This window comes from Marmota monax, unplaced genomic scaffold, assembly GCF_021218885.2.
Source record: "Marmota monax isolate L192 unplaced genomic scaffold, Marmota_monax_Labrador192_F-V1.1 WCK01_AAM20220418_F8-fsc00011, whole genome shotgun sequence".
Classification (NCBI taxonomy): domain Eukaryota; kingdom Metazoa; phylum Chordata; class Mammalia; order Rodentia; family Sciuridae; genus Marmota; species Marmota monax.
In genome coordinates, this window is record NW_026693082.1 from 5838546 (window position 1) to 5861824 (window position 23279).

Genomic DNA, 23279 nt, shown 5'->3' on the forward strand with positions numbered 1-23279 from the left:
CTTGTACAAACAAAGTGTGGAGTCATTCAATCTCTACACTTAAACTCAAAATGGAGTCGCTGATGGCAAACTATTGCTTTATAGAATAGAGTAACACAGTTTAGGAATAATCCGAGAACTACTGCTCTATACATTGTGGACTAACTCAGAGCAGGGCACAACCTGCTTTCCATGCTCTTGAAAGAGATGTTAAGACCCTCTTCCAAGCCCCTCTGGTCTTTCCCTTCACTTTCCAGATGCCATGAGCTGAGTAGCTTTGCTCTACTGTGCACTCTCTGCCATGATGTTCTGTCTTGCACAGGTCCAAAAGCAACCAACATGTCAACCGACCATGAACTGAAACCATGAGCCAAAATAAGTCTTTCCTTCTTATAAGTTATTTCACTCAGCTATTTGTTACAGCAACAGAAGGTTGACTAATACATACCCTTCCACTTCTCTGGAAGCTAATGACCCCATCTATGAGCTAATGACTTTCAAATCTCAATCACTAACCGTGTCATCTCTCCAAAAGTCCAGCCCTAGCTAACTAGCTAGGTGCCTCCTGGACTCTTTCACTTGGACATATCATAAGTAACTCAAAATTACAATGTCCCCACCTGAACTCATTGTTTTCTCTTCACAAACCTGCTCCTTTTCTCAGAACACTACCTTCATTAATGGTAGCACCATCTGCCTATGTACCCAAGAGGAAGACACTAAATGTCATTCTTTCCTCCCTTCCATTTATTTGCTTATGAAACCCTGCTGACTGTAGCTCAAAAATGTCCCAAATTTGTCATCTCCATTCCCATGCCTTCTGTTACTTCAGACCTTCATCATTCTTGCTAGATTATTACATCCATCTCTAAGTCTCTCTTCTTCCTTCAATCTTTTTGTTTGTTTCAAAACAGCCAGATGGCCATAACCAAATGTATCTGTCTTAACTTGGGCATAATTATATTATTTTCTTCCTTAGAAACACTGAAATCTCCCCATTGCCTTAAGGACCAAATTCCTAGACAATTCCCAGTGCCTGTCATAATCTGGCCCCAACTGCCCTTTCTAGCCTCATGTGTTATACAACTCGCCTCTCTCACTGGACATGTGCTCCACTTTAGCCACTCAAAGTTGACCGCTCTTCTCCAAACAGAACATACCTTCTCTTCTGTGCAGAACTGGTCCAGAATCTTTCCCAACTTCTTATTGAGGGTGCTCCTTCACCCGGGAGCTCTCCAAAACCATTCAAAGTCCAGCCCCTGCCTCATCTCCCCTGAGTATCTGTCCTGGGGACCCCTGGCAGAATCAACCACTCTCTAGAACAGGTGAAGAGAATGGAGATCACTTAAGTATTTAAGTGAGATATGGCTGGACTTTCATTTGATTTAATTAAGCCTAAATAAGGGACCATGCTGGAGGCACCCAAAGACAAAGATATTTTCTAAATTTCACTTAACTTTTGGGTTCTACCTTAGAGATCTAAATCACAGTAATTTGGGAAGCCTCAAAACTGGGCTAGATTATCTTCCTATATTGTTTATGTTTATTTGAGGCACAGACTTTTCAGTTAGTGCTTTCTTCAGTTGTTGGAACACTAGCTGCCTCTCTATTAGACTGTACCTTAGGGGATGGCAGGGATTGTGTCTGCTCATTTTAGTCTCCTCAGAATTTAGCTTACTCTCTATCCACTATTAGATGCTCTGGAAATAGTTGTTTAATTAAATTGAGTGACATATTCCTCCTTTCATAACTCAGGAGGATAATGAGCACATAGCTAGCACTCAAATATTTATAGACTGATTGTACAAATGCAAGTATTCCGGGACTCAAGGAGTTCATAGACTACTGGGGGGCAGGGGAGGAGGAAGACATCTAGGGCCCTTCCAGCTCCAGTCTGTGGCACACATTGGTCTCGGGTCCATCAGGATAGAAACAAGAGAGGCAAGTGGTGAAGTTCATGGCGCATTCGCTTGGACCTTATCGAAAAGCGAAAAGATGATCAGTGGAATTTCTTAGTGGGAGGAAATCTGGTACAGGAACCAGAGTCAGGAAAGTCTGAGAGGAAGAAAATGGAAAGCATGATCTGGAGGGGGAGGGCAGAAAACTGAGGCCCAAAGAGCAAGGAGGGAGGACAACTCCAACTCACAGTGGGGCTGGGCTGGGGAGGAAGCTTCAGTCCTGCTCTGGGTCAGCCCCTGGGTCCCAGTGAGAGGGTGGGCCGGGGACTGTGAGCCGCCCTCCAGTTGGTACCAGAGGGGTGGCGCCTTAGGAATGGGTGGGTGCTGCGCGCCGCCCACTCGGGGCCAGGCCAGGGCAAGCGGGGAGCTCTCCCCACCCCTATCCCCCCCCCCAGTGTCCTGCAGGCAGGGCGGGGCCCAGCGCGGGGTTGAGTAGCTGACCCCGGAGGGATGACTAAATCTTGGCTGCGAGCAGGCAAGACAGAGCTGGAGCGTGCCAAGTTATGAGACGACGAGGATAACTCGGCCCCCAGTGTCTGGGGTCGTGCCGGGACCCGGAGGGGCGCGGCGGATGCCTGGAGGGCCATAAAAGGGGCCGCGCGGCGCGGGGACGGCTTTCGGTTGGCAGCGCTCCTAGCGGGCGGGCGGCAGCTGGGGACAGTCAGCCGTCCCGGCGGACAGAGGCTACCTGGACGGCCACTGCGCCAGGACGCGGGCAGGCGGACAGAGCGATCCCGGTTCCATCGGACGCCGGCAGGACGCGGGGCCCTCTCGGGGGACAGTCAGGTGCGGGCTGGGCTGGGCGGGGCCGCGACGCCAGCAGGTGGGGCAGCTCCGATTGACCCCGCATGGCGGCGGCGGCGTGCGAGCCGATGGCCAGGCCGAGTCTGACCTCCATCTCGTCGGGGGAGCTGCGCAGCCTGTGGACGTGCGACTGCGAGCTGGCCCTGTTACCTCTGGAGCAGCTGCTGCGCTTGCAGCCCGGCGCCTTCCAGCTGCGCGGTGACCAGCTCGTGGTGCCAGGGCCGGAGGAGCCCGCGGTCGCGCGCGGCGGCTTCAATGTCTTTGGCGACGGCATAGTGAGACTCGACGGGCAGCTCTACCGCCTCAGCAACTACATCAAGAGGTGGGTGACCTTGCCGCGGGTCCTGGCCAGCCGCCTGATTCCCGAGTACTTCTCTGCTCTATCTTGGTCCCTGCGAGCCCTAGCTATCCCGTCTGTCCCCAGTCCCGCCTGGACCCTTCCTGTTTTGTGCTTCTTTTACATGTTCTCATTGCCAACATCACCTAGAACCTGTAATCTCTCCCCACCTTGGCTTTTCTGCCCTTTGCACAGATATTTTGCAGCTGTAACTTGAAGCAGATGAGCACCAGGCCCAGCGCGTGGGGACGTGCAGGGTGGGGGTGCTGCAGATTCTCTGGGTCCCCACCCAAAGCATATAACTGGCCATCGCTTTTTCCATTTTGGCTTCTTAACAAGGTCAGATGAGCTCAGATTGAGGTCACACCCTGAAGGGGATGTTTGCCGTGCAAAAACTCACACCCTGGCTCAGTCTGGGGGTGTGAGTGTGGGGTGGGGAGGTGCATAGTTTCAAGCACTGCTAGCTTTATCCAGTGAGAAGACCCAATAGGGAAGCCCACAGAAGTTCAAGATAAAGGTTTCATCAACCAACCAACCAACCACCCAACCAATCAGCCAACCACCCAACCACCCAACCATGGTGTGGAAGGAAACCAAGCCTGGGGAAGTCTTGCCCAGGGCTGTTGAATGGGCAGATAAATTATGAGGAAATAAGTTAGCTTCCTGGAGTCTGGTGCAGAGTTTGGGCCAGATCTGCAGTCTTAATTGAGTAGATGTGCCCAAAATGCTGAACTCTTGTGACCAAAGTGACTGAAGCACTTGGGCAGACCTGAAGCCATAGGGGATGTGCTCCATCTAGCTGAAGCAGGCTTTGTGTGGCGGTGTTATGGGTGGTGTGAGGACAAATCAAATGTAATTCTGTCATCTCAGGCCTTCAAGGGTCATCCTGTGGAAAGAGATTGCAAAGCCCTCTTCTATTCATGCTGTAGGGCCCAGTGCTCCAAAGAGCCAGGTGCTCTGCAGTTTGAGAGATGAGTGAGCCAGCAAGCTCTTAGATATAATGCCTTTGCTCTGGGAAAGAGCACTGGGCACACTGTGTGTGGGATGGAGCAATGAGGGGCAAACACAGAAAATGAGATATTTTGAGTTTGTTCTTTAAAACTGCTTGGGTGGGGGAATCAACCTTGCTTTTTCCAAACAAAGATAGTGAGGGCTTTGAATGCCTGAAAAAATCATTCAGCAGCAAGAATTTTTTCATTTTTAGTGAAATGAAAATTCCAGTCCATGAGCAAGGGATAGTGGGAGGAACTGAGTCAGAAATCAGATTTACAAAAATTTAAAAAGAAAATAATAATTTTTTTTTTTTGGAGAAAAGGGTATGAATATTTTTAATAGGCAGAATTAATTGGAAGCCATAGGGTAAGGCTTTTGAAGAACCAACTGCCCCAATCTTAGCAAACAGTGCTACAAAATTTAGAACAATTTTGAAGACTGCTTTGAATTCCTCCTACGTAAAAGAAAACTAAACAGCAGTGGTCTCTGGGCAGTTTAGAGTTTAGAATCAACACCTAGGCCACAATGACCAGCTGACACAGACTGGGATACAAACACTCCACACAGTTGTTCTGCATGGGATAAGCTGGTTGGTCAGTTGTGTGAGGGCTTTTGCACCCTGGGAAATATCAAGGAGGCGTCTTCCTCTGAGGGACACACTGTGGCAGGGGAGAGAGATTGTATAACTGGGTGTGCAGCCCTAAGGATGACTGGGAGGGGATTTGGTCTAAATGGAGAGAAACTTCTAGAAAGAGAGGGAGGACTAGGTTATGTGCAGAGTGAGAGAGATGAGATGTTTTGTCCTTGTGAAACTGGAGGTGGGGAACGTACTAAATTAAGATATCTGAAGTTGCTATTCCTCTGATCTGCAAAAGGTCCCCAGTTGTCTTTGTGGTTGCATGAATTTATTCCCTCAAAATATTGCTCCAAAGCACACACACACCACACACACACTTCTCCATCTTTCTCTCTGCCCCCATTCCCTTTCCTCCCTACTTTTCTTCTCTCTTCCTTTTTTTCTTCTTCTCCAGCTCTGACAAGGTTTATTAATGAAAATACCTGTGGGATTACTTTTCACCAGTCTGTTCAGGTGTACTTCAAAAACTCAGATCATCTGGGTCAGTGTCAGCCTGGGTACATCCTCCATACTATTCTCCACATGCTGGGCCCAGTTCCATCTCCTTCCCTCCGTGGTATGGGAGGCACCTGCGTCCAGGGCATAGCACTCTGCATTTTCTTGAGGCTGGGTAACTGGCAAAGACGATCAGTCTGGCTTTGCCTGTTCTGGTACCTCCAGAGTCTGCTTGTCCCCCAACGTGTACTTCCACTTGTCTTAATGAGCCTGGAGTCCACGGACTCCACAAAGAAGCTTCTTTGTGGCCACCCCATTCCTGCCTCAGGTGTGGGATGGCCTCCAGCCAACAGTGGCTTCCTAGACTGTCAGGGATAGAGAACGGCAAAGTGCTGGTCCTTAGACATTTTGGGTCATACAGTTTTTGAAAATTATATGCAGACCTTCTCCTCAGAAATTCAGATGAATTCCCAATGTGACCATTCGGGTAGTTCATGAGATCCTGGGTTCAGGTTAAGAATCCTAGCTCTATTAATGAGGATTAATTAGGATTCTCCCTATTTAACACGTATTCTTGGTGTGGAATAAGCCCCTAGTATAATCCAGGACCTCCAAACTGTGTGCTGTACCTTTTACAAGGTCCTTTCCCCTAAAATTAGGCTTTGACAGTCACATGATTTTCTTGCTCAGAGAACAAGAGGATGATTTTGGTCCTACTTACTTAGATTTGTTTTCTAATACGTACTCATTGTTTCTAAATACATACCTGCTAAATAAACCATGGAGCCCTAGGGTAATGGTATGATTTAATAATGGCCACCAAGAGCTGTAAAGCAACCTAGATGCCCTTCAATAGATGAATGGATAAAAAAAATGTGGCATTTATACACAATGGAGTATTACTCTGCATTAAAAAATGACAAAATCATAGAATTTACAGGGAAATGGATGGCATTAGAGCAGATTATGCTAAGTGAAGCTAGCCAATCCCTAAAAAACAAATGCCAAATGTCTTCTTTGATATAAGGAGAGTAACTAAGAACAGAGTAGGGTCGAAGAGCATGAGAAGAAGATTAACATTAAACAGGGATGAGAGGTGGGAGGGAAAGGGAGAGAGAAGGGAAATTGCATGGAAATGGAAGGAGACCCTCAGAGTTATACAAAAGTACATACAAGAGGAAGTGAGGGGAAAGGGAAAAATAATACAAGGGGGACAAATGAATGTCAGTAGAGGGGGCAGAGAGAGAATAGGGGAGGGGAGGGGAGGGGGGATAGTAGAGGATAGGAAAGGCAGCAGAACACAACAGACACTAGTATGGCAATATGTAATTCAATGGATGTGTAACTGATGTGATTCTGCAATCTGTATATGGGGTAAAAATGGGAGCTCATAACCCACTTGAATCAAAGAGTGAAATATGATATATCAAGAACTATGTAATGTTTTAAACAACCAACAATAAAAAAATTTAAAAAAATGATATGTTTAAGAAAACGGGATACATGTTTACCTTGATTTAAATATTATACAATAAATATATACACTGAAATATCAAAAAAAATAAAATAAATAAAATCAGCTCTAAACCAGTAAAAAAAAAAAAAAAAAAAGAGTCTAGAGAGAATCCAAGAAGTTTTTAAGGTTGAGAGCAGTGTGTAGTAGATTGCTTTGAAATAATGGTTCCTCAAATGAATAAAGCTGCAGAGATTTGTTGCTGGAAAAAAAAAAAAGAGCTATAAAGCTCCCTTGAGAACCTGCTTTAAACATATTTGTCTTCCTTTGCAGCATTTGTGGCAAGATCTTTATAGTTATTTTTTTCTCTTTCAAGCTCTGGACTTCCATCTATGTTATCACAAAAGCCTGCTCAGAATACCTGATGTATGTAATTCTTATCCAAGAAGCTATTCATCCAAAGTCCAATTCACCATTAACTATCTCTCGAGCACACACGTGCACATGTGTGCACGCATCTACAAGCACATTTCCATCCTTTTTCCTGTAATGCATCCTCTAAGTGACATGTAACGGCTACATCTGGCAGAGAGGACCTCTAATTCCTTCTTTCGGCTGGTGCCTTGGCATGAAAGAGGTGGCTTAAGTAATCAAAATAAGTGCAAGAATCATAATGGTGGCGGCTAGTATTTACTTGAGTACCAGGAAAGGTGTAAAGTATTTCACAGATATTATCCCACAAAAGTTTAAAAAGTCAGCACTATTTTGGTTGCCATTTTTTAACGACAGGAACATAGAACTCAGAAAGATTGGACAATTTACCTAAGTAAGATGCTGGGGGCCATAGACCCAGGCCTTCTAAGTAACCCTGTATGACTGCAAAGCCGATGCTTTCAGCAAATTGCCACTACCTTGAAATAATTCTGCCTTCCGGTAGCCCACAGCAGCTTCTCACACTTCTGGAGCCCACAGATTGATACCTGGGATTCCATTTTGTATAATCAGCCTAAAAGAGGGTGTAAGTGCTCAGGTTTTAAGGATGACTCTTAAGAGCCAGGGTTTAACCTGTTGCTGCCCGCAGCCATGGCTGTCAGGGAGATGGATGACAATCACAAGCCCCCTGAACCCTGGGGCAAGCTGCCTGGGCAGAGTACAGCAGAGCTGGAATGGGGCTTGTGCGGTAAAGTAGGGCTAGAACATGCTCAGAGGGGAGCTGGGTGAAACCTCACCCCCGCCTCACAGAGGGAAGTGCCTGGCTCCATGTGCTGGCCCAGGCCCTGTTGTCACAGCTCTGGGTGGGGCTTGAGGGTGAGTGCGCTGTCCTGTAATCTCTCCTTCCCCTGGAGTCTCAGATGTGGAAAACTGCCCAGGGCAGCAGCAGCCCCTTTGCAAGACACTTCATGACACTGATGAAATAATACCCATCTGTGTATTGAGCTGTGATTTTTTTAACAAGCGTCCACAGGAAGTGGGGATGAGTGTGAGTGCCGGGTTCTGCACTGTCCCAGCTGAGTGAGCCTGGGGACAGACTTAATCTCTCTGAATCTCTGTGTGACTCAGTTTCCCAGATTTTAAATGGGAATAATAATCCCCTCAACTTTACCAGGTTGTTTGTGTAATTCAAATGTGCTGGAAAAATATATATAGAACTGGCACATGCTGACAGACGTTAGTTTTTATTTTATTATTAAGTAACTCCATAAGCCAAGTGTTTTGTCCATGTTATTTAATCTGCTAGCCTCCTCATGGAGTATCTTTTGTTACCTCATTTTTATAGGTGGAGAAAATGGATCTCCGTCAGGCTAAACACTTGGGTGGGGGGGGGGTGCGGGTCTTGGAATGATGCTCAGGTCTGAAGATTCTAAGCCACCGGCCATGCTGCCTCTCCTGGCTTCCTTCCTCTGGAGCCTCGCTCTGACTTCCTGCCACAGCCTGGTCTACTTCCTACTCTTAGCTCACCTTGTCATTGTCTGATGCCTGCTTGTCTTCTTGGATGCAGCCAAGTCCCCAAGGCTTGGCTAAGCTGTGACTCCTCCTGGGGTTCTTGTCTTCCCTCTTGCCCAGACCTTGATGGTGTGTTTGGACTAACAGAACAATCTCTCTTGGAGCATCTGTCTCACCTTAATAAATGGCTCTCACTCCAGGCCTCTCTCCCTTGCTCCCTTGCATTTAAGTAACCAGGACACAACCCACTGGAGCTTGGACACAGAATACAAGGAACTATACATTTTTTGGCATTTGTACATTTGAAGGATTTACCAGTTTGTAAGTCTCTGAGTGGCAGGAATTGTGTCATACACCAGTGTTTCTCAAAGTTTAAATAAGCATGCAAGTCTCCTGGGGATCTGGATAAACATAAATTCTGATTGAATAAAACTTAGAAGGTACTCAGATTCTGCATTTCAACAGGCTCCCAGCTACGCTGGTGTTTTTGGTCCAAGGATCACACTACGAGCAACAAAGTTTTATACATCCATCATTTTATATTGAAATGGTATATTTTATCTGTCTCTCCAATAGAATATATGGCTCTTGGACATAAAACTGTTTCCTTCCTCATCTTCGTATCCTCAGAGCCCTACACATAGTAGGTGCTTAGTAAACACTGATGGCATGCATGAATGGATCACGTTCTGCCCCAGTGCAGTGTTTCATATACACTCCGTATCCATAAACTGCTTAGTCAATGAGAGAATGAGCAGGTATATCCTGGATTCAAGCCACAGATGTCATATAGTCATAAATCTGAAACTTTTGCTTAGTTTCACTACCATTGGGGCAGAAGGAGGAGGGAAAGAAGTGAAAGGTAAGGAATTGTTGGAGAGCCTAGGGGATGAGGCTGTGCAGAAGGAGATCAAACAAACAAACAAACAAAAAACTGGAAATAGAAGCTTGCCCCCCAAAGTAGACTATCCCTGCAAACTTTCGCTTAGTGTCCCCACAAAGGGTTATGAACACCACAATCAATCTGTGGGGCTCCTTCACAAAAGCATTTGCCGTGTGTGCTCCTTTTTCCTCTGCTCCACTTTTCATACATTTTTGCCTTTGTCTTATCTTCATTTTAATTGTGGTAAAATGTGCACTGCATAAAGTTTCCTATTTTAAACATTTTTAGGTGTGCAGTTCAGTGGCGTGAAGTATTGGCACACCATTGGGCAACCCTGGCCACCATCCGCCTCCAGAACATGATCTTCCCACACTGAAACTCAACACCCATAAAACTACAGCTCCCCATTCTCAGTCCCCCAGCCCCTGGCAACCACCAGTATTCTACTTTCTGCCTCTATGAATTTGAATACTCCAGGTATCTAATGGAATGGAATTATGCAATATCTGTCTTTTGTGACTGGCATATTTTACTTAGTGTAATTTCTTCAAGGTTCATTGATGTAGCATATGTCAGCATTTCTTTCCTAAGGCAAAATAATATTTCACTGGAGGTATAAACCACATTTTGTTTATCCATTCATCTGTTGGTAGACATTTGTGTTGCTTCTATCTTTTAGCTATTGTGCATAATGCTGCTATGAACATGGATGTTCAAATACCTGGTCCCTATATTTAATTTTTTTGGGGGGGGCAAAGTTTTTATTTAATTGATAAGTAATTATATATAATCAATATACATATATATGTATATTATATATGAGGTTAAAATGTGATGTTTTCTTATGTTTATCTGTTTTAAAATATACACACACATGCCCACCCCCTTGGGTGGAGGTCGTGGGTTTGGATTCCTATTTGTCTTTGAGCAATAAATTGTTAGAGTCAAAAGACATTTGGGGCAACTTTCTAGACCATGCTAGTGATGATGTGAAATTTGAAGGAGACTGAAGGTGGGTATCTTAGAGGACAGTGGATCTTTCAGACACTTCTAATTTCGATGGAAGCAAAACACAATGCTCTTTTTTGGTTTCAGCTATTAGAGGTTGCCTCTTTAAGCTGTTCTCTCTAGCCTTCCAAATGGAAAAGATGAGGAAAGAAGTTGGAGCAGGAAAGTGGAAATTCTTGCTCATTTACCTTTCAGATATTCATTTTGTTCTCACTTCCTGGTAACTCAAGTGAACACAGCCCAGTTGGGAGTCAGAAATTTACAGAACTTCACCTTGTAAGCCAGCCAAGTTGGTCAGGATGAAAAATACTCATAGTGTTTACTAGGATCTATTATGGGCCCAAGGACATGAGTTCATGTTCCCCAACATGCATTTAAACATCAGGCTCAAGGAAATACTATTTTGCCCCTTTGACTGATGAAGGAGCAGGTTCAGACAAGTAACTCACTCAAGGTCACAGTGAGCTTGGGACGGCCCTGGGAAAGAGTTCACACAGTCAGCGAGTTAGGACATGAATTAGGTCTTATTTAGAATCACTCTGCTTCCCCTGACATTGTCTTGCCTTCTAATCTTTGCGCTCAAGTCAAACTTAGAAAGTTTTAACCTAGAAGCATTTTGGTGCTGGGGTAAAAGCAATGAAGAAATGAGAGTTTAAAGGAACTATCTATCTTAAACTGTTTGATTTTCATCCCTAATGGTAACTTCAGCAAACATAATAAATATTCAATACACAGAGGTGATATTTGCATTACTAATTCAGAAATATTCATGATTAAAGATCAAATAACCAATCCCTAATGTACTCTCATAAGGTTCATCTTAAACCAGTGATTAAATGTCAGATACTTGAATATCTACAGGACTTAACAACTAGATCCTCTGATCTTTTCATATTTTAGTGACTAAGGTATCCAAACTTTGTAACAGTGAATTTCAAAGGAATGTTCACATTGACTTATTTCACTGGAATGTTAAGGTATTTAACAATTGGACCATAACTGGCAGGCTAGAATGGGGAAATTAATGAAATACAGTAGTAGTTCCCCCCTTATTTGTGGTTTAGCTTTCTTTGATTTTAGTTGCCTGTGGTCAGAGAATATTAAATGGAAAGTTCAACAAAAACATAACTCGTAAGTTTTAAATTGGACGCCCATTCTGAGTAGCATGATGAAATCTCCTACTATCTATTCCTTCAGTGCCCAGCACATGAATCATCCCTTTGTCCTGTGTATCCATGCTGTATATACTACCCACCTGTTAGTCACTTAGTTACTTTCTAGGTTATAAGATCAGTACTTGTGGGTAGGATTTGGTACTATCTGAGGTTTCAGGTATTCACTGGGGATCTTGGAACTTATCTCTGGAGGATAAGGAGGGCCTACTCTAGTTCTTATTTGCAGTCTCGTTAGAGATAAGGAATTTATTAGGTAAGGATCTTGCCACAATCTCTTGTCTGTAAATTCTGGCATTAAAGCTCTGGGATAAGCAGGTTTTCGCACATGTGTGATACAGAAATAACTGACATAGTCTATGATGAGGTTTACAGCCCATTAATGTTCTTCAAGTACCTCCAAATCATCAAAGGAATATTAAATTATGTCACACATACTTTTATTATTCAGGCACTTTATTAAATTCAGACTCCAAAATGAATAGTTCCTATAAAGGTTATACATTAAACTCAATATGTGACTATCCAGAGGGCCCCCTTCTGTGATCATCCAAATAATCACTTGTTGAGTCTTATAGCATTAAAAAAAAACAACACATATTTTGCAGAATTCTGGTGGAAACTGATTATTCTTACAACATTGATAATTTCCTTCCTTCCTTCCTTCCTTCCTTCCCAGGGATTGATTAAACTCAGGGCGCTTAACCACTAAGCCACATCCCCAGCCCTTATTAAATATATATGTATATATTTTTTCAAGAGAAGGGTCTAAATAAGTTAAAGGGGCCTTGCTAAGTTTCTGAGGCTGGCTTTGAACTCCATGATCCTCCTGCCTCAGCCTCCCAAGCCTTTGGGATTACAGGCATGAACCACCACACCCAACTAACAACGATCATTTCTAAGTTGAGATTGCTGTATTTTTCCTTTAAGTTGTGGGTTCATTGGAAGAAAATCCAGTGAAGTCAGATTCATCAATGTCTCCAATCAGATATCAATTGAGTTTTATAGGCAGAGGGAAATATTGCACTGTCATTTGGTCATCAAAAAAAGTAATCAAAACTATAGATTTTCTGAGTGTATTGTACAGGCACTACACACTAGCTCTACAGAAGGACCATGGGATTATGGATGTTGGTGTTTAGAGGAATCACCTTGGGCAAAGGTGCTTACGTGACTGTCGACTCCATGATAAATGGGTAGTGGGAGGATGTGCGGCCTGCCTTGGATGGGTCACTGGTGGTGTCTGTCGCTCACACCTATCTTTTTGATATTGACACTGCCTGTGGGACTTGTCCCTTTTCCCTCTGTCACTACAAGTGTTTCTTTCCCTCTTTTGTCCTTTGCCTCCCTTTGTACCGCAGACCTCAGCTGCCTCTCCTCACCCTCTTCCCAGGCCACTCTGGGCTGCCCTGTGCCCAATCACTGACAGCTGAATGAGGACGAGGGCAAGTCCAGGAGGCTCTTTTCCCTGTGCGTTTCCTGGGCTCTGAGCTGCTCGGCTGTAAAGAGGCACCTGTGCCTCTGGCGCCTGGCACACCATGGGGCTTGATGAATTGTTGAGCCAATGGATGAGTGAGATGAACCCAGAAGGTGCTGGTTTTCTTTTTCCTTCCTTCTCCTTTGCTGCTTTTCTCCAGGACCTTTTGAAGTTGGTCCATTGGGACAAACAAGGATGGGAGGATTCTCTCCCAACTGATAGGAAACACAGCTGCCACCCCCTCAGTCTTTTGAGGAGCCCTCTCCACACCCCATTTTCATGTTCTGTCCAGATGAGGGTGAGGATGGAGAAGGGGCAAATAAAGAACTATACAACACCCTGGTCCACATTTTTAACCTCACCCATTCCCTTGGTATGTATGCTCCTTCTCCATTCCCAGCCTCTTCCTTCCTCCATCACAGACCTGCACCCCCTTTTCCTGCTCTGGAACACTCCAGTTCTTTGTCCCCCACCAACCCCAGGACCAGCCCTCCAGCGACCACCCATGCAGAAGGGTTTGGGAGGCAGAGATGACTTTCAGAGCCTGGTGAAATAGAATGCAGGAAACATTTCAGAGGCTCCATCAGGAGCTACAGTCTACAAGCTCTCAAAAATCAGGCCTGACAATCCAGCAGAAAGATAATGGCACAGATTTCTAAGAAATCAAGCTGGGAGACAGCCAAGCAGAAGCTGTGTTTTTCTGCCTCGGGGTGGATATTGTCCAGCTCGCTCTTGACCCGCGCTTGGTCGCTGTCTTGTAAGCCGGCCTCTCCGTGGGGTTGTGGGAAGTGGGCACCGGGGAGGAAGGCCAAGTCGGTTGTGTGGCCACAGCTCCCTGGGGCCACCCTTGGCTTTCCAAGGCTGTGATTTTCATGTCAAGGCGTGGGAAGGACAACCCCTCGGAAAGAAACGCCCGGAGCTGTCTGCTCGCCACCAGATAGAAGAAGCAACCACGGTGCAGCCAGCAGAGCTGTCAGCTCAGCCAGCCGGTTCACTCCAGCAGATGCTCACAGCTGTGTCAATGGGGAGCCAGCTCCGTGTTTCAGAGGGACTGTGGCAAAGGCGTCCTCCAGCCGCCGGCTGCCATTCAGCCTGTCTGCATTCACACAGCATCCGAGCTTGTAGTTAGAAAATTAGCCATCTCCTGGAGGAAGCTAATTTGCACTTGGATCTTTTTTTTTTTTTTATAGCAACGGAGGTAGAGACATGGAAAGGCTGCTTGGAAAATTTGTAGGGCAGGGAGACAAAGCTAACATGTTAGCTGACAGAATCGAGACTCAGAAAGATCTTTCTAGGCCGGAATATTGAACTAAAACCAAAGAGGCTAAATTTAATGAGGATATCGGGGAAAAAATCCAACAGTAGTTTTATGTTTTTAATTGTGCATTGTCTGAGAGTTGAGGACATGTGAATTAGGAATGGTTCATATGAATATTGGTTGATGTGTCATCTGCAGAGGGGGCTGGGTCTATTTTGGGATTAGAGGGGGAAGTAAGAAAGAGATGGAAAGGAAAAATCCCAAACCTACTAGTTAAAAAGTATGAATCCACGGAGAAGACCTATCCAGTTCTACTCACTGAGTTTAGTTCTCAATCCAGAGGGACTGAGAACTCTTACAGCTTCAAATGAAGCTGTTACCAGTTTCTGGTCCCAAACGATAGATAGAATTGGTCATCATCTAGTAAAGACTCCCCTGAGAGCCAAGAATTGATATTAAACCACCCTAAGGACCGTGGCTACCTTTGAGCTGTACACTGGACCCTCAGCCAATCAGCTATGACCAGGAGATTTACTTATAGTGTCCAAAAATATGGTGACCTCTGAAAGGATACATTTTATGGGACTTCCCACAAAAGGTCCGTGGCTGTGGCAGGCATATATCCAATATATTCTCATTTTAACTGAGGTGGGAGAGCATATTACAGTCCTAATTATCTCTGCTTTCTCATAGGTATGTGGAACTGACCAACTACTGTGATTATAAAGACTACAGGGAAACTATATTGAGCAAACCAATGCTGTTTTTCATTAATGTACAGACCACAAAAGACACCTCGAAAGGTAGGTACATACATAATTTTGGTGTGGTTCTGCTTGCTGGGCTGTGGGCTGTTGCAGGCTGATGAGGGAGGAGTGAGGCATGGACAAAGCAGGATAGATGTCAGCTCGTGACAAAATCAGCAGCAAGGAGCCTGGTGTCTAAAGCACTGCTCAAGCTTTTGGAACAAACCCCAAATGATCCTAGAGCAGAAGCCACCCATCTCTGAACTTCTTTCCTGTTTCCTGTCCAGGCAGGAAGTAGTCTGACATTCTGAGCCTTCAAGGGTTTCAAGGGTTTCTAAGCCTGGAGCCATGAGGATCATCCAACTATATGTCCGAGGCACACTCTAATGTCATTATTGGCACTGTAGGTCTATAGGTCTTAACATCCAAATGGGGACATTTTGAGCATGAAAGTCTTCATAGTTAGTAATCTCGGTCAAAGACATAAACTGAGATTGACTCAGAAAAGTAGGGTACATGGTTATCCTACCTATGAAGTACATATACTATCCCTATTTTATAGATGAGGAAATTAAGATAAAATAAATTGCAGTTGTAAATGCTTCAAGTTTCATGTTTCTGTATTTTAGACACAGAATTTCATGTTTAGACACATCTCATCATTGTTTCTTCCAAGAAAGCAGATTAACTGGTAACGACTCTATAACTCAAATTCCAATATGAGCATGTCTCCATTTTCCCATTTTCTTCCTGCTCAGAGCGACACATGGGTAAACTCATGGGAATAAGGTTCTGTGGTAAGGGTAGAATTTCTTCAACCTGCTTCTAAATGTCATTCTTAAAATGAGTCCAAGGTAATAAGAAATGATCTACAAATTTCAGATAGACTTTCTCAAGCATTCACTCTCATCAGACTGGGGAAGTTCTCTCTGCTCATATCATAATTCACAGTCAGGACACTCTCTCTCTGCAGGAGAGGCCAGAACAGAATGCACATAACAAACAGCGCCTGTTTGAGTATCTGAGCCCTGCGTGTCCTTTGGCTTGGTGATGACCAGAGAGCCAGTAGTTCTTTTGGAGTATAATTCACAGCTGTGTCAAGTACACTTCCCGCATTGATCTCTCAGGAGGAAAGAATGAGTGACCTCTCCATTTTAACATTTTGAAAGTACGGGATGGTACAAAAAGGTCCTTGTGGGGAGTCCTACAGAAAGTACACAGCTGTAGCACGATTGTTGTGGAAGGAAGTACAGAATCTGGTTAATTTTGAGAAAAGTTATAAAATGAAGATATTTTTATAGGATAGAAATGTAAAGTGATAACGTTTAGAAACTTGTGAAAATTGCAACTAAGGTAACTTGTCTGCCCTGCCACTGTTTTAAACTGCACTTATATGCAAATTAAAAAAGCCACCACTTCATTAAGACAATCACTAATGATTTCCAGAATTTTGGCATAATAAATACACAAACAGACCTGTCTGAAAATGTGAAGGGCCTCCTCTGCAGTTGTGTAGTGCACAACCTGCCCACCCAGCCCAACTGGGGAACATGGTAACCCTGGGTCTTTAAAGTCTAAATATTGTGGTTTATTTGTATAAAATACAACAAATTACAAATGGTTTGCTTTTTGCTTTATTTTATTCATTTATTTGTTTTTGGTACCAGGGATCGAAGAGGTTCTTAACCACTGAGCCACATCCCCAGCCCTTTTTTATATTTTACTTAGAGACAGGGTCTTGCTAAGTTGCTTAGGGCCTCATTAAGTTGCTGAGGCTGGCTTTGAACTCACAATCCTCATGCTTCAGCCTCCAGAGCCACTGGGCTTTTATTTATCTCGTCTCCCAAAAGATATAAGATTATTTACATCTGAAATACCCAAAAAATAATTTGGAGGAAGGCAAACAAGTAGGAAAAATAAGAAGATTCTTTGAGAATGCAAACATGTGTTATTGGCACTCGTTTGTTATTGCCTCTGAGCCATCTCAAAGCCAGTACCAAATGCTCAGTTCTCGAAATCACTAGGAGATTTTGTGAATGGCTGGTCCATGCCTTTAAACAGTGTGAAGTGGGTTTTCTGGTTTCTCCTTCAGGTATGTGCTTGAGTGATTAAAGTCATGGAGCTTCATTTTGGGGACTAGAAGAGTAAGAGATTCCAAATTTCCTAATAAGTAAACAACCTCCCCTTTGCTTATATTATGCAAGTTGAATCGAATCAGACTTAAGGGGTTAATAATACAAAACAAGATAAAAATAATAACAGGGGGAAGAAGTGTCTTCCAGGACAGAGATGTGGTGCTATTTAAACACTGAGAAAGATACTTTTTCTCACTTGAGATGATGTTGGGTCAGGAGCAGGAAGGAGAACCAATCATGAGTTGCCCTGATGCTTAGAACCCTAGCCTCGCCATTTGGCAGGAAGAACGCTGGGGGTGGAAGGCACAGAGCAGTTTTCTTCCCTGGACTTAGCTGATTTTCTGCTGTGCAAATGAGAAAGTGTTGGTGAGAGCCAAGTTGTGATTTAAATGTGCAGCAAGGCTGGGTCATAAAAACCGTTTTCTTTTCCCATGCTGGATACGTGCTGTGGGAGCACAGTTCTCATTTGCAATAATTATAGAGTGGGACTTTTGATTTCTGAGACATAAGTGCAAGCTGCAACTTGCTTCTACAGTAGCCCGGAGCTCCCTTCAAATCTGCAGAACTCTCTGGAACATTTCTAGAAATCTGGCTAGGTGTTGTGGTAAGGGTCTCAGGAAGCAGAGAGGGAAGGTTATCAATGGATAAAATCTCCAGAGAAGGTGGAGACCCCTGCTTCAGCAAATCCCGAGAAGGATGTTTATAACACAAGTATATACTTTTGAATTCTGCTTGCTGATTTCTAGAAAGGACCTATGCATTTCTTGTGAACACAAGGCACCCCAAGATAAGAAGACAGATAGAACAGGGGATGGACATGGTCATCTCCTCAGTGATCGGAGAAAGTTACCGACTTGAGGTAAGACTTAGCCTGTGAATCCAGGGCTCCCAGCCACACGGAAGAGGCCCAAGAACTCCCTGCAAGAACTGTGTCTCTAGGGCCTTCTCTGAACTACAGTAAGCGGCCAAGATCACACGGATGCCTGGAACTTCACAGAATACCACACGTTATGTAACTATGTTCTGTTCTATACCTACCTAAGACGGAGTTTAGCTTGAAATTAGCTTCAGAAAGAGATTAACAACAACTAATAATAAAATCCATCAATTCCAATAATAATAATAATAGAAGAATAGTAGTAAATAATAATAATAAAGTTATTTAAAACATAAATCATCTTTCTGGAATTTTCCATTTACTATTTTCAGACCATAGGTAACTGCAACTGCAGAAAGCAAAACCATATTTTGTTCTTTACTACATCATTATTGCTACCAATAAAGTGAGCTTAGTTTCTCTTTTCTTTAATTTTTTTTTGTAGCTGTAGATGGATAGCATGCTTTTATTTTATTGGTTCATTTGTTTATGTAGTGCTAAGGATTGAATCCAGTGCCTTACATGTGCTAGACAAGCACTCTGCCACTGAGCTACAGCCCCAGCCCCAAAACAAACTTAGTTTCTACTATCAACTTATTAGAAACAGAATATTAATACATGTAATTTTGGCCAAGCAGTTCAGAATCTTATGATACAAAAGCAAAGGTCTGTTTTGTTTTGTTTTTTTAAATAAAGACAACTGTTAAAAGGTATCTGTCAGAATGAAAGAGAGAATGTCATATTTTGGAGATTTGGGTAGTTTTTATTGATTCTAAAATGTCTACATGGTAATTATATCCACAAAGTCAATTAAATGTTTCTCTGTCTTTCAGTTTGATTTCCAAGATGTAGTGAAGAATTTTTTCCCTCCAGGAACTGAGGTGATTAATGGAGAAAATTTGAGTTTTGCGTATGAATTCAAAGCCGACGCCTTATTTGATTTCTTCTATTGGTTTGGGCTCAGCAATTCCACTGTGAAAGTGAATGGTAAAGTTCTGAATTTGTCGAGTACAAGTCCAGAAAAGAAGGAGACAATTAAGTTATTTTTGGACAAAATGAGTGAACCTTTAATCCGAAGGAGCAGTTTCTCTGACCGAAAATTCAGTGTAACTTCCAGAGGTATGTTAAAAATCCTCAAGGACAGGAGGATGCTGATCAATCAAAGGGTGAAAGAGGCAATGGGAGGGAGCAAGAGGCAAGACTTATTAATAAAACAGAAACATAACGTCACCTGATTCAGAAAGGACTGAAATGGCTCTCACCAAAACCAGAAGCCAGGCAGGGTTAGCATGCACCTGTAGTCCCAGCTACCTGGGGCACTGTGAGGGTTGCTTGAGTCCAAGAGCTGGAGACCAGGCTGGGCAAGAGAGCAAGACGCGGCCTCAAAAAGAGAGAGAGAGAGAGAGAGAGAGAGAGAAAGAGAGAGAAGAGAGATAAAAGGACTTTTCCTTTTAGTCTTCTGACATAATAATTACATTGTGCAGCCTACCTCAAAAATAATCTTAAAGATTATCATTAATTCAAATGAATATTAATGCCCAATTAAATATCATTGGCTTCTTAACATTATAAAATAATGCTTCTTTCCCTGTGTGCATATTCTGGACCACAGAATGTTCACTTAAGCTGCCAGTCGGGGAAGTCTAGATGGTCGTGGTATCTATCTTTAACAATTCGTAGAAGGGTTCTCCAGATTTTGTAAGACCACAAAAGAAAAAAGAATAACTCTTGAGAAGGTTTCATTTAATCAACTAGCAATGGCATATGGTGGATTCTTGATTTTGGTATCCACGCGGCTCATGCAGATGGCACGGATCATGTCTTGTCTGAGCCTGTCTTTTGCGTAGCCCGTTCTCTCTGCCTCATGCTAGTCTGGGCTGGAGAGCAGCTTCCTTGAATCGGGATTCTTGTTGCTAATTGCAGGAAACCAACAGTCTCTGTAAACTTGCAGTGTCCTCAAAGTGAAGATGGGAAATAGAGATTTTTCATTAATTGTGTTTAATGACAGTTGCTTTCTTCCAATGTTTATAGCAAAAACTCTTACTCTCAGCTGTTTCTTATTCTAGAAGTGATCCTTCTCTTAATTCCTTCATTTCTCCTTCTCTCCATCCCACTCTCTGTTAACGTCTGTCTCTTCATCTCTGTTCTCTGTGTTTCTCTGAACCTCTCTCTCTCTCTCTCTCCCCTCCCCACCCGCTCCCTCTCTGTCTCTGTTCCTCTGCAGACCTCTGTCTCTCATGCTTTCCATATTGTTCTAATCCATATTCCTCTGTCTGGGACTTTGTCACCAATAAGCTTTGCGCTCTGCTGCATTGCAGCCATGTGGAGACGGTCCCTTACGGGACAAGATTAACTGGCCCTTCTGTGACAGCATCACCCTTGTCCAGTCCTTCTCTGGTACCCTCAGTCTCACCCAGTGGCCACAGCAGCCTGGATAACTTTCCTGTTTCACTGTGGCTGTTCTCTGGCATGTAACCTACCTCTGGTGTCCACTGTCATCTTGGGGACACCAAAGTGCATGTGAAGTTGGCAGCAGTTCTTTGAAAGTTTACCCTGGACCATCCCTGAGTCCACTTCAACTCCTGACCAGAGCTTCCTGAGAGCTGTCACATGCACTGCAGATGGCATAGCTGAGATGTACCTGCTGGCCTGGCAGGCAGACTGAACTTGGCTCCCAGCCCCTGGGAAGAACACCAAACCCCTGATGCGGCTAATACAGCTTCATCCTGTTTACAAACTGACCTCTGGCCTGAGCATCTATTTTTCAAATGTGAGACTTTTCTGTTAAGTGAGAGAGTGTATGAAGCCCATTGCAAATCTCCAGCCTGCAGGAAAGCAAGTGACAATCATGTCCCGCTGATAAACAAAAAAGCAACACATTTCTGTTTAGCCTTTTGAGTTTTTCCGTGGAAGCCAGGATTCTCTATTAATTATTGAAATGGTTATGTTGTATGATTTTTTTGCAGTGCTGGTAATAATGATTGCCTTATTTACTGTGTTTTTTTTTTTTTAGGCTCAATAGATGATGTTTTTAACTGCAGTCTGTCACCCAGATCATCTCTGACAGAGCCTCTTTTGGCAGAATTACCATTTCCAAGTGTTCTGGAATCTGAAGAGACACCAAACCAATTTATCTAATTGGACTGAACATTCTAGCTGTCACTTTTATGTTGCAAGCCTGTGCCAGATTGCAGGTTGAGGGGACGAGAGGAGGTGGGAGGTGGGCACTTCCACCCCTTTGCCAACTCCTGGCTCCCCCATGGCTTCTGTGGGGGGCTCCTTTCTCCCATTTCCCTGGGTGTGATGCTGTGGCAGGCCCAATGTAGCTGGCTTCCTTCAAGGCTACGGTTACCCGGATGGAAGGGCTTTGGCTTGTGGCATGCTTTGAACATTTCTGCAAAGAGGCAGAGGAAGCCACAGGGTCCTGCCACCCTGAACTTTGCTCAGTACCCTGGCACCCTGGGAATTTTCCTGGAAACCTCTCTGGGAGTCCTCTGACTTGGTTGTCAACCTGTGATGCTTCATAATTCAGGGTTTGCTCTCTGCTTGAGACATCCTTATCCCTCAACCCAGAAAGCATGGGGTTCATAGTGCTCTTCTCTTGCAAACCTGGTGGGTAAAAAACCTGTGCCATCTTTCATCCAGGAGGCAAGTTTGTTTTTCATCCTGCCTGTGTGAAACCTTATAGGAAACATTCAAGGTAAGGTTTGCTGAATGACTGGCCAGGCAGATAGGACAGTAATCCTGCCACCCACAGCCTGAAATGGGAGCTCCCTTGGCCTTTCTCTTCTCCAAGTGGCACATGGAGAATGAGGCCAGGTCGTATAGTACCAACTATGACAGGGGAAGGATAAGGTACATGGCACTATCCTCCTTACTGAAAGTGCATTATGTCAGTTGGGCATTTAAAATAAGCTTTTTGCAATCCTAACATGAAAAGAAAAATAGAAGAAATCTATATAATTACCATACTACATTTTCTATCAATATATTTTTCATCTTATAGCTATGATGGAATTCTTCAAAAGGAAAAAAACCATATCCTACATATAAAAACTTGCATGAATGGATCACTACATTTGCTCATAATGAGGGAGACTTATAGGTTCTGAATATCATTTTTCTGTCTTTTTTAAAAAAAATGTTCCTGTATTATATGTTTGATAACACTACTGATGGTCCTGACATTTACATTTGAAATGTTATGAGGTACATTTGCACAATTAAAACTTTTCCTAGCATTCAACCTCGAGGTCACCAATTCCCTTGTGTGTGTGATCATTCCTTTGTGGTTTGCAGGTGGTGTCTTTGAGTGGTGTATTTGCCTTATAACTTACTAAATGGCAATAAGAATTGTTTTTAACAGTCACTTTCTCAAGAAGAGCCTTTGAAGAACAGAGCTATAAAGTATTTGGAGAAAGGAAGATCTGATACTGATCTTTCAGAAAAATAGGAAGAAATGCTTCTTAGTTGCAGGAGAGGATGAGCAGCATTAATTTCAGTAAAAAAATGCAGAACATTAATAATAAAATAAGCTTAATACCAGTGCAAACAAACCTTAGGTGGATATCGAGTATTAAATGCTTCCCAAAGGAAATAGAAACTCTTCACAAAATTGACAAAGGATTTTTTTTTAAGTAGCTGAACTGAGAAAAATGATTAGTAATTACCTCAGGAATGAACTAAAGATCTGGAAGATTTCTTTCATCATTAAAATCATTTTAGTTGACTCTGAACCAAATGCATTCAATTTCCACTTAGCCAAGTTTTATCAACTGCCTATAAGGAAATATGCACTGTGCTACCTACTGTATTTTATTAGCAAATATTACAAAGAAGTGATGTTGAGAAATCTGTAAAATTGATAAAAAGTCCAGGAAAGATCTACCTGGACAAAAAAGGCCTCAATCTCATACACATGTGGCCCAATGTGTATGTTTTAACAGTTTAAGATCAATAGAAATCTATAGGACAGTGCTATGGTTGGATATGGTTTGTCCTCATCAAAACTCATGTTGAAACTTAACCCCCAAAGTCAAATGTCAATGGAATTTAGAGGTGGGCCTTTGGGGGCGGTAATTAGGATTAGATGAGGTCATCATGAAGGAGCCCTCATGATTGTATTAGTGGATTTGTACATCCAAAAGAAACCCAAGCAAACTTGCTCTTTCTCTCCTTCTGAT

The 23279-nt window shown here is 43.4% G+C and overlaps 1 protein-coding gene across 1 annotated transcript; it reads left to right on the forward strand.

The window, feature by feature from the left end:
* The first annotated feature begins 2362 nt into the window (after window positions 1–2362).
* Medag (mesenteric estrogen dependent adipogenesis) lies at window positions 2363–22357 on the forward strand. Its single transcript, XM_046454308.2, has 5 exons — window positions 2363–3063; window positions 15032–15141; window positions 17966–18078; window positions 18930–19215; window positions 21110–22357. The coding sequence occupies exons 1-5, from the start codon at window positions 2786–2788 to the stop codon at window positions 21232–21234; spliced, it is 912 nt and encodes a 303-aa protein (XP_046310264.1). The 5' UTR covers window positions 2363–2785; the 3' UTR covers window positions 21235–22357.
* The last annotated feature ends 922 nt before the right edge of the window (window positions 22358–23279 follow it).

Coding starts and splice junctions, on each gene's coding strand:
- Medag (XM_046454308.2), top strand. CDS start 2,786: ATGGCGGCGGCGGCGTGCGAGCCGATGGCCAGGCCGAGTCTGACCTCC. Junction 15,142..17,965: donor CACAAAAGACACCTCGAAAG/GTAGGTACATAC, acceptor GCTGATTTCTAG/AAAGGACCTATGCATTTCTT. Junction 19,216..21,109: donor ATTCAGTGTAACTTCCAGAG/GTATGTTAAAAA, acceptor TTTTTTTTTTAG/GCTCAATAGATGATGTTTTT.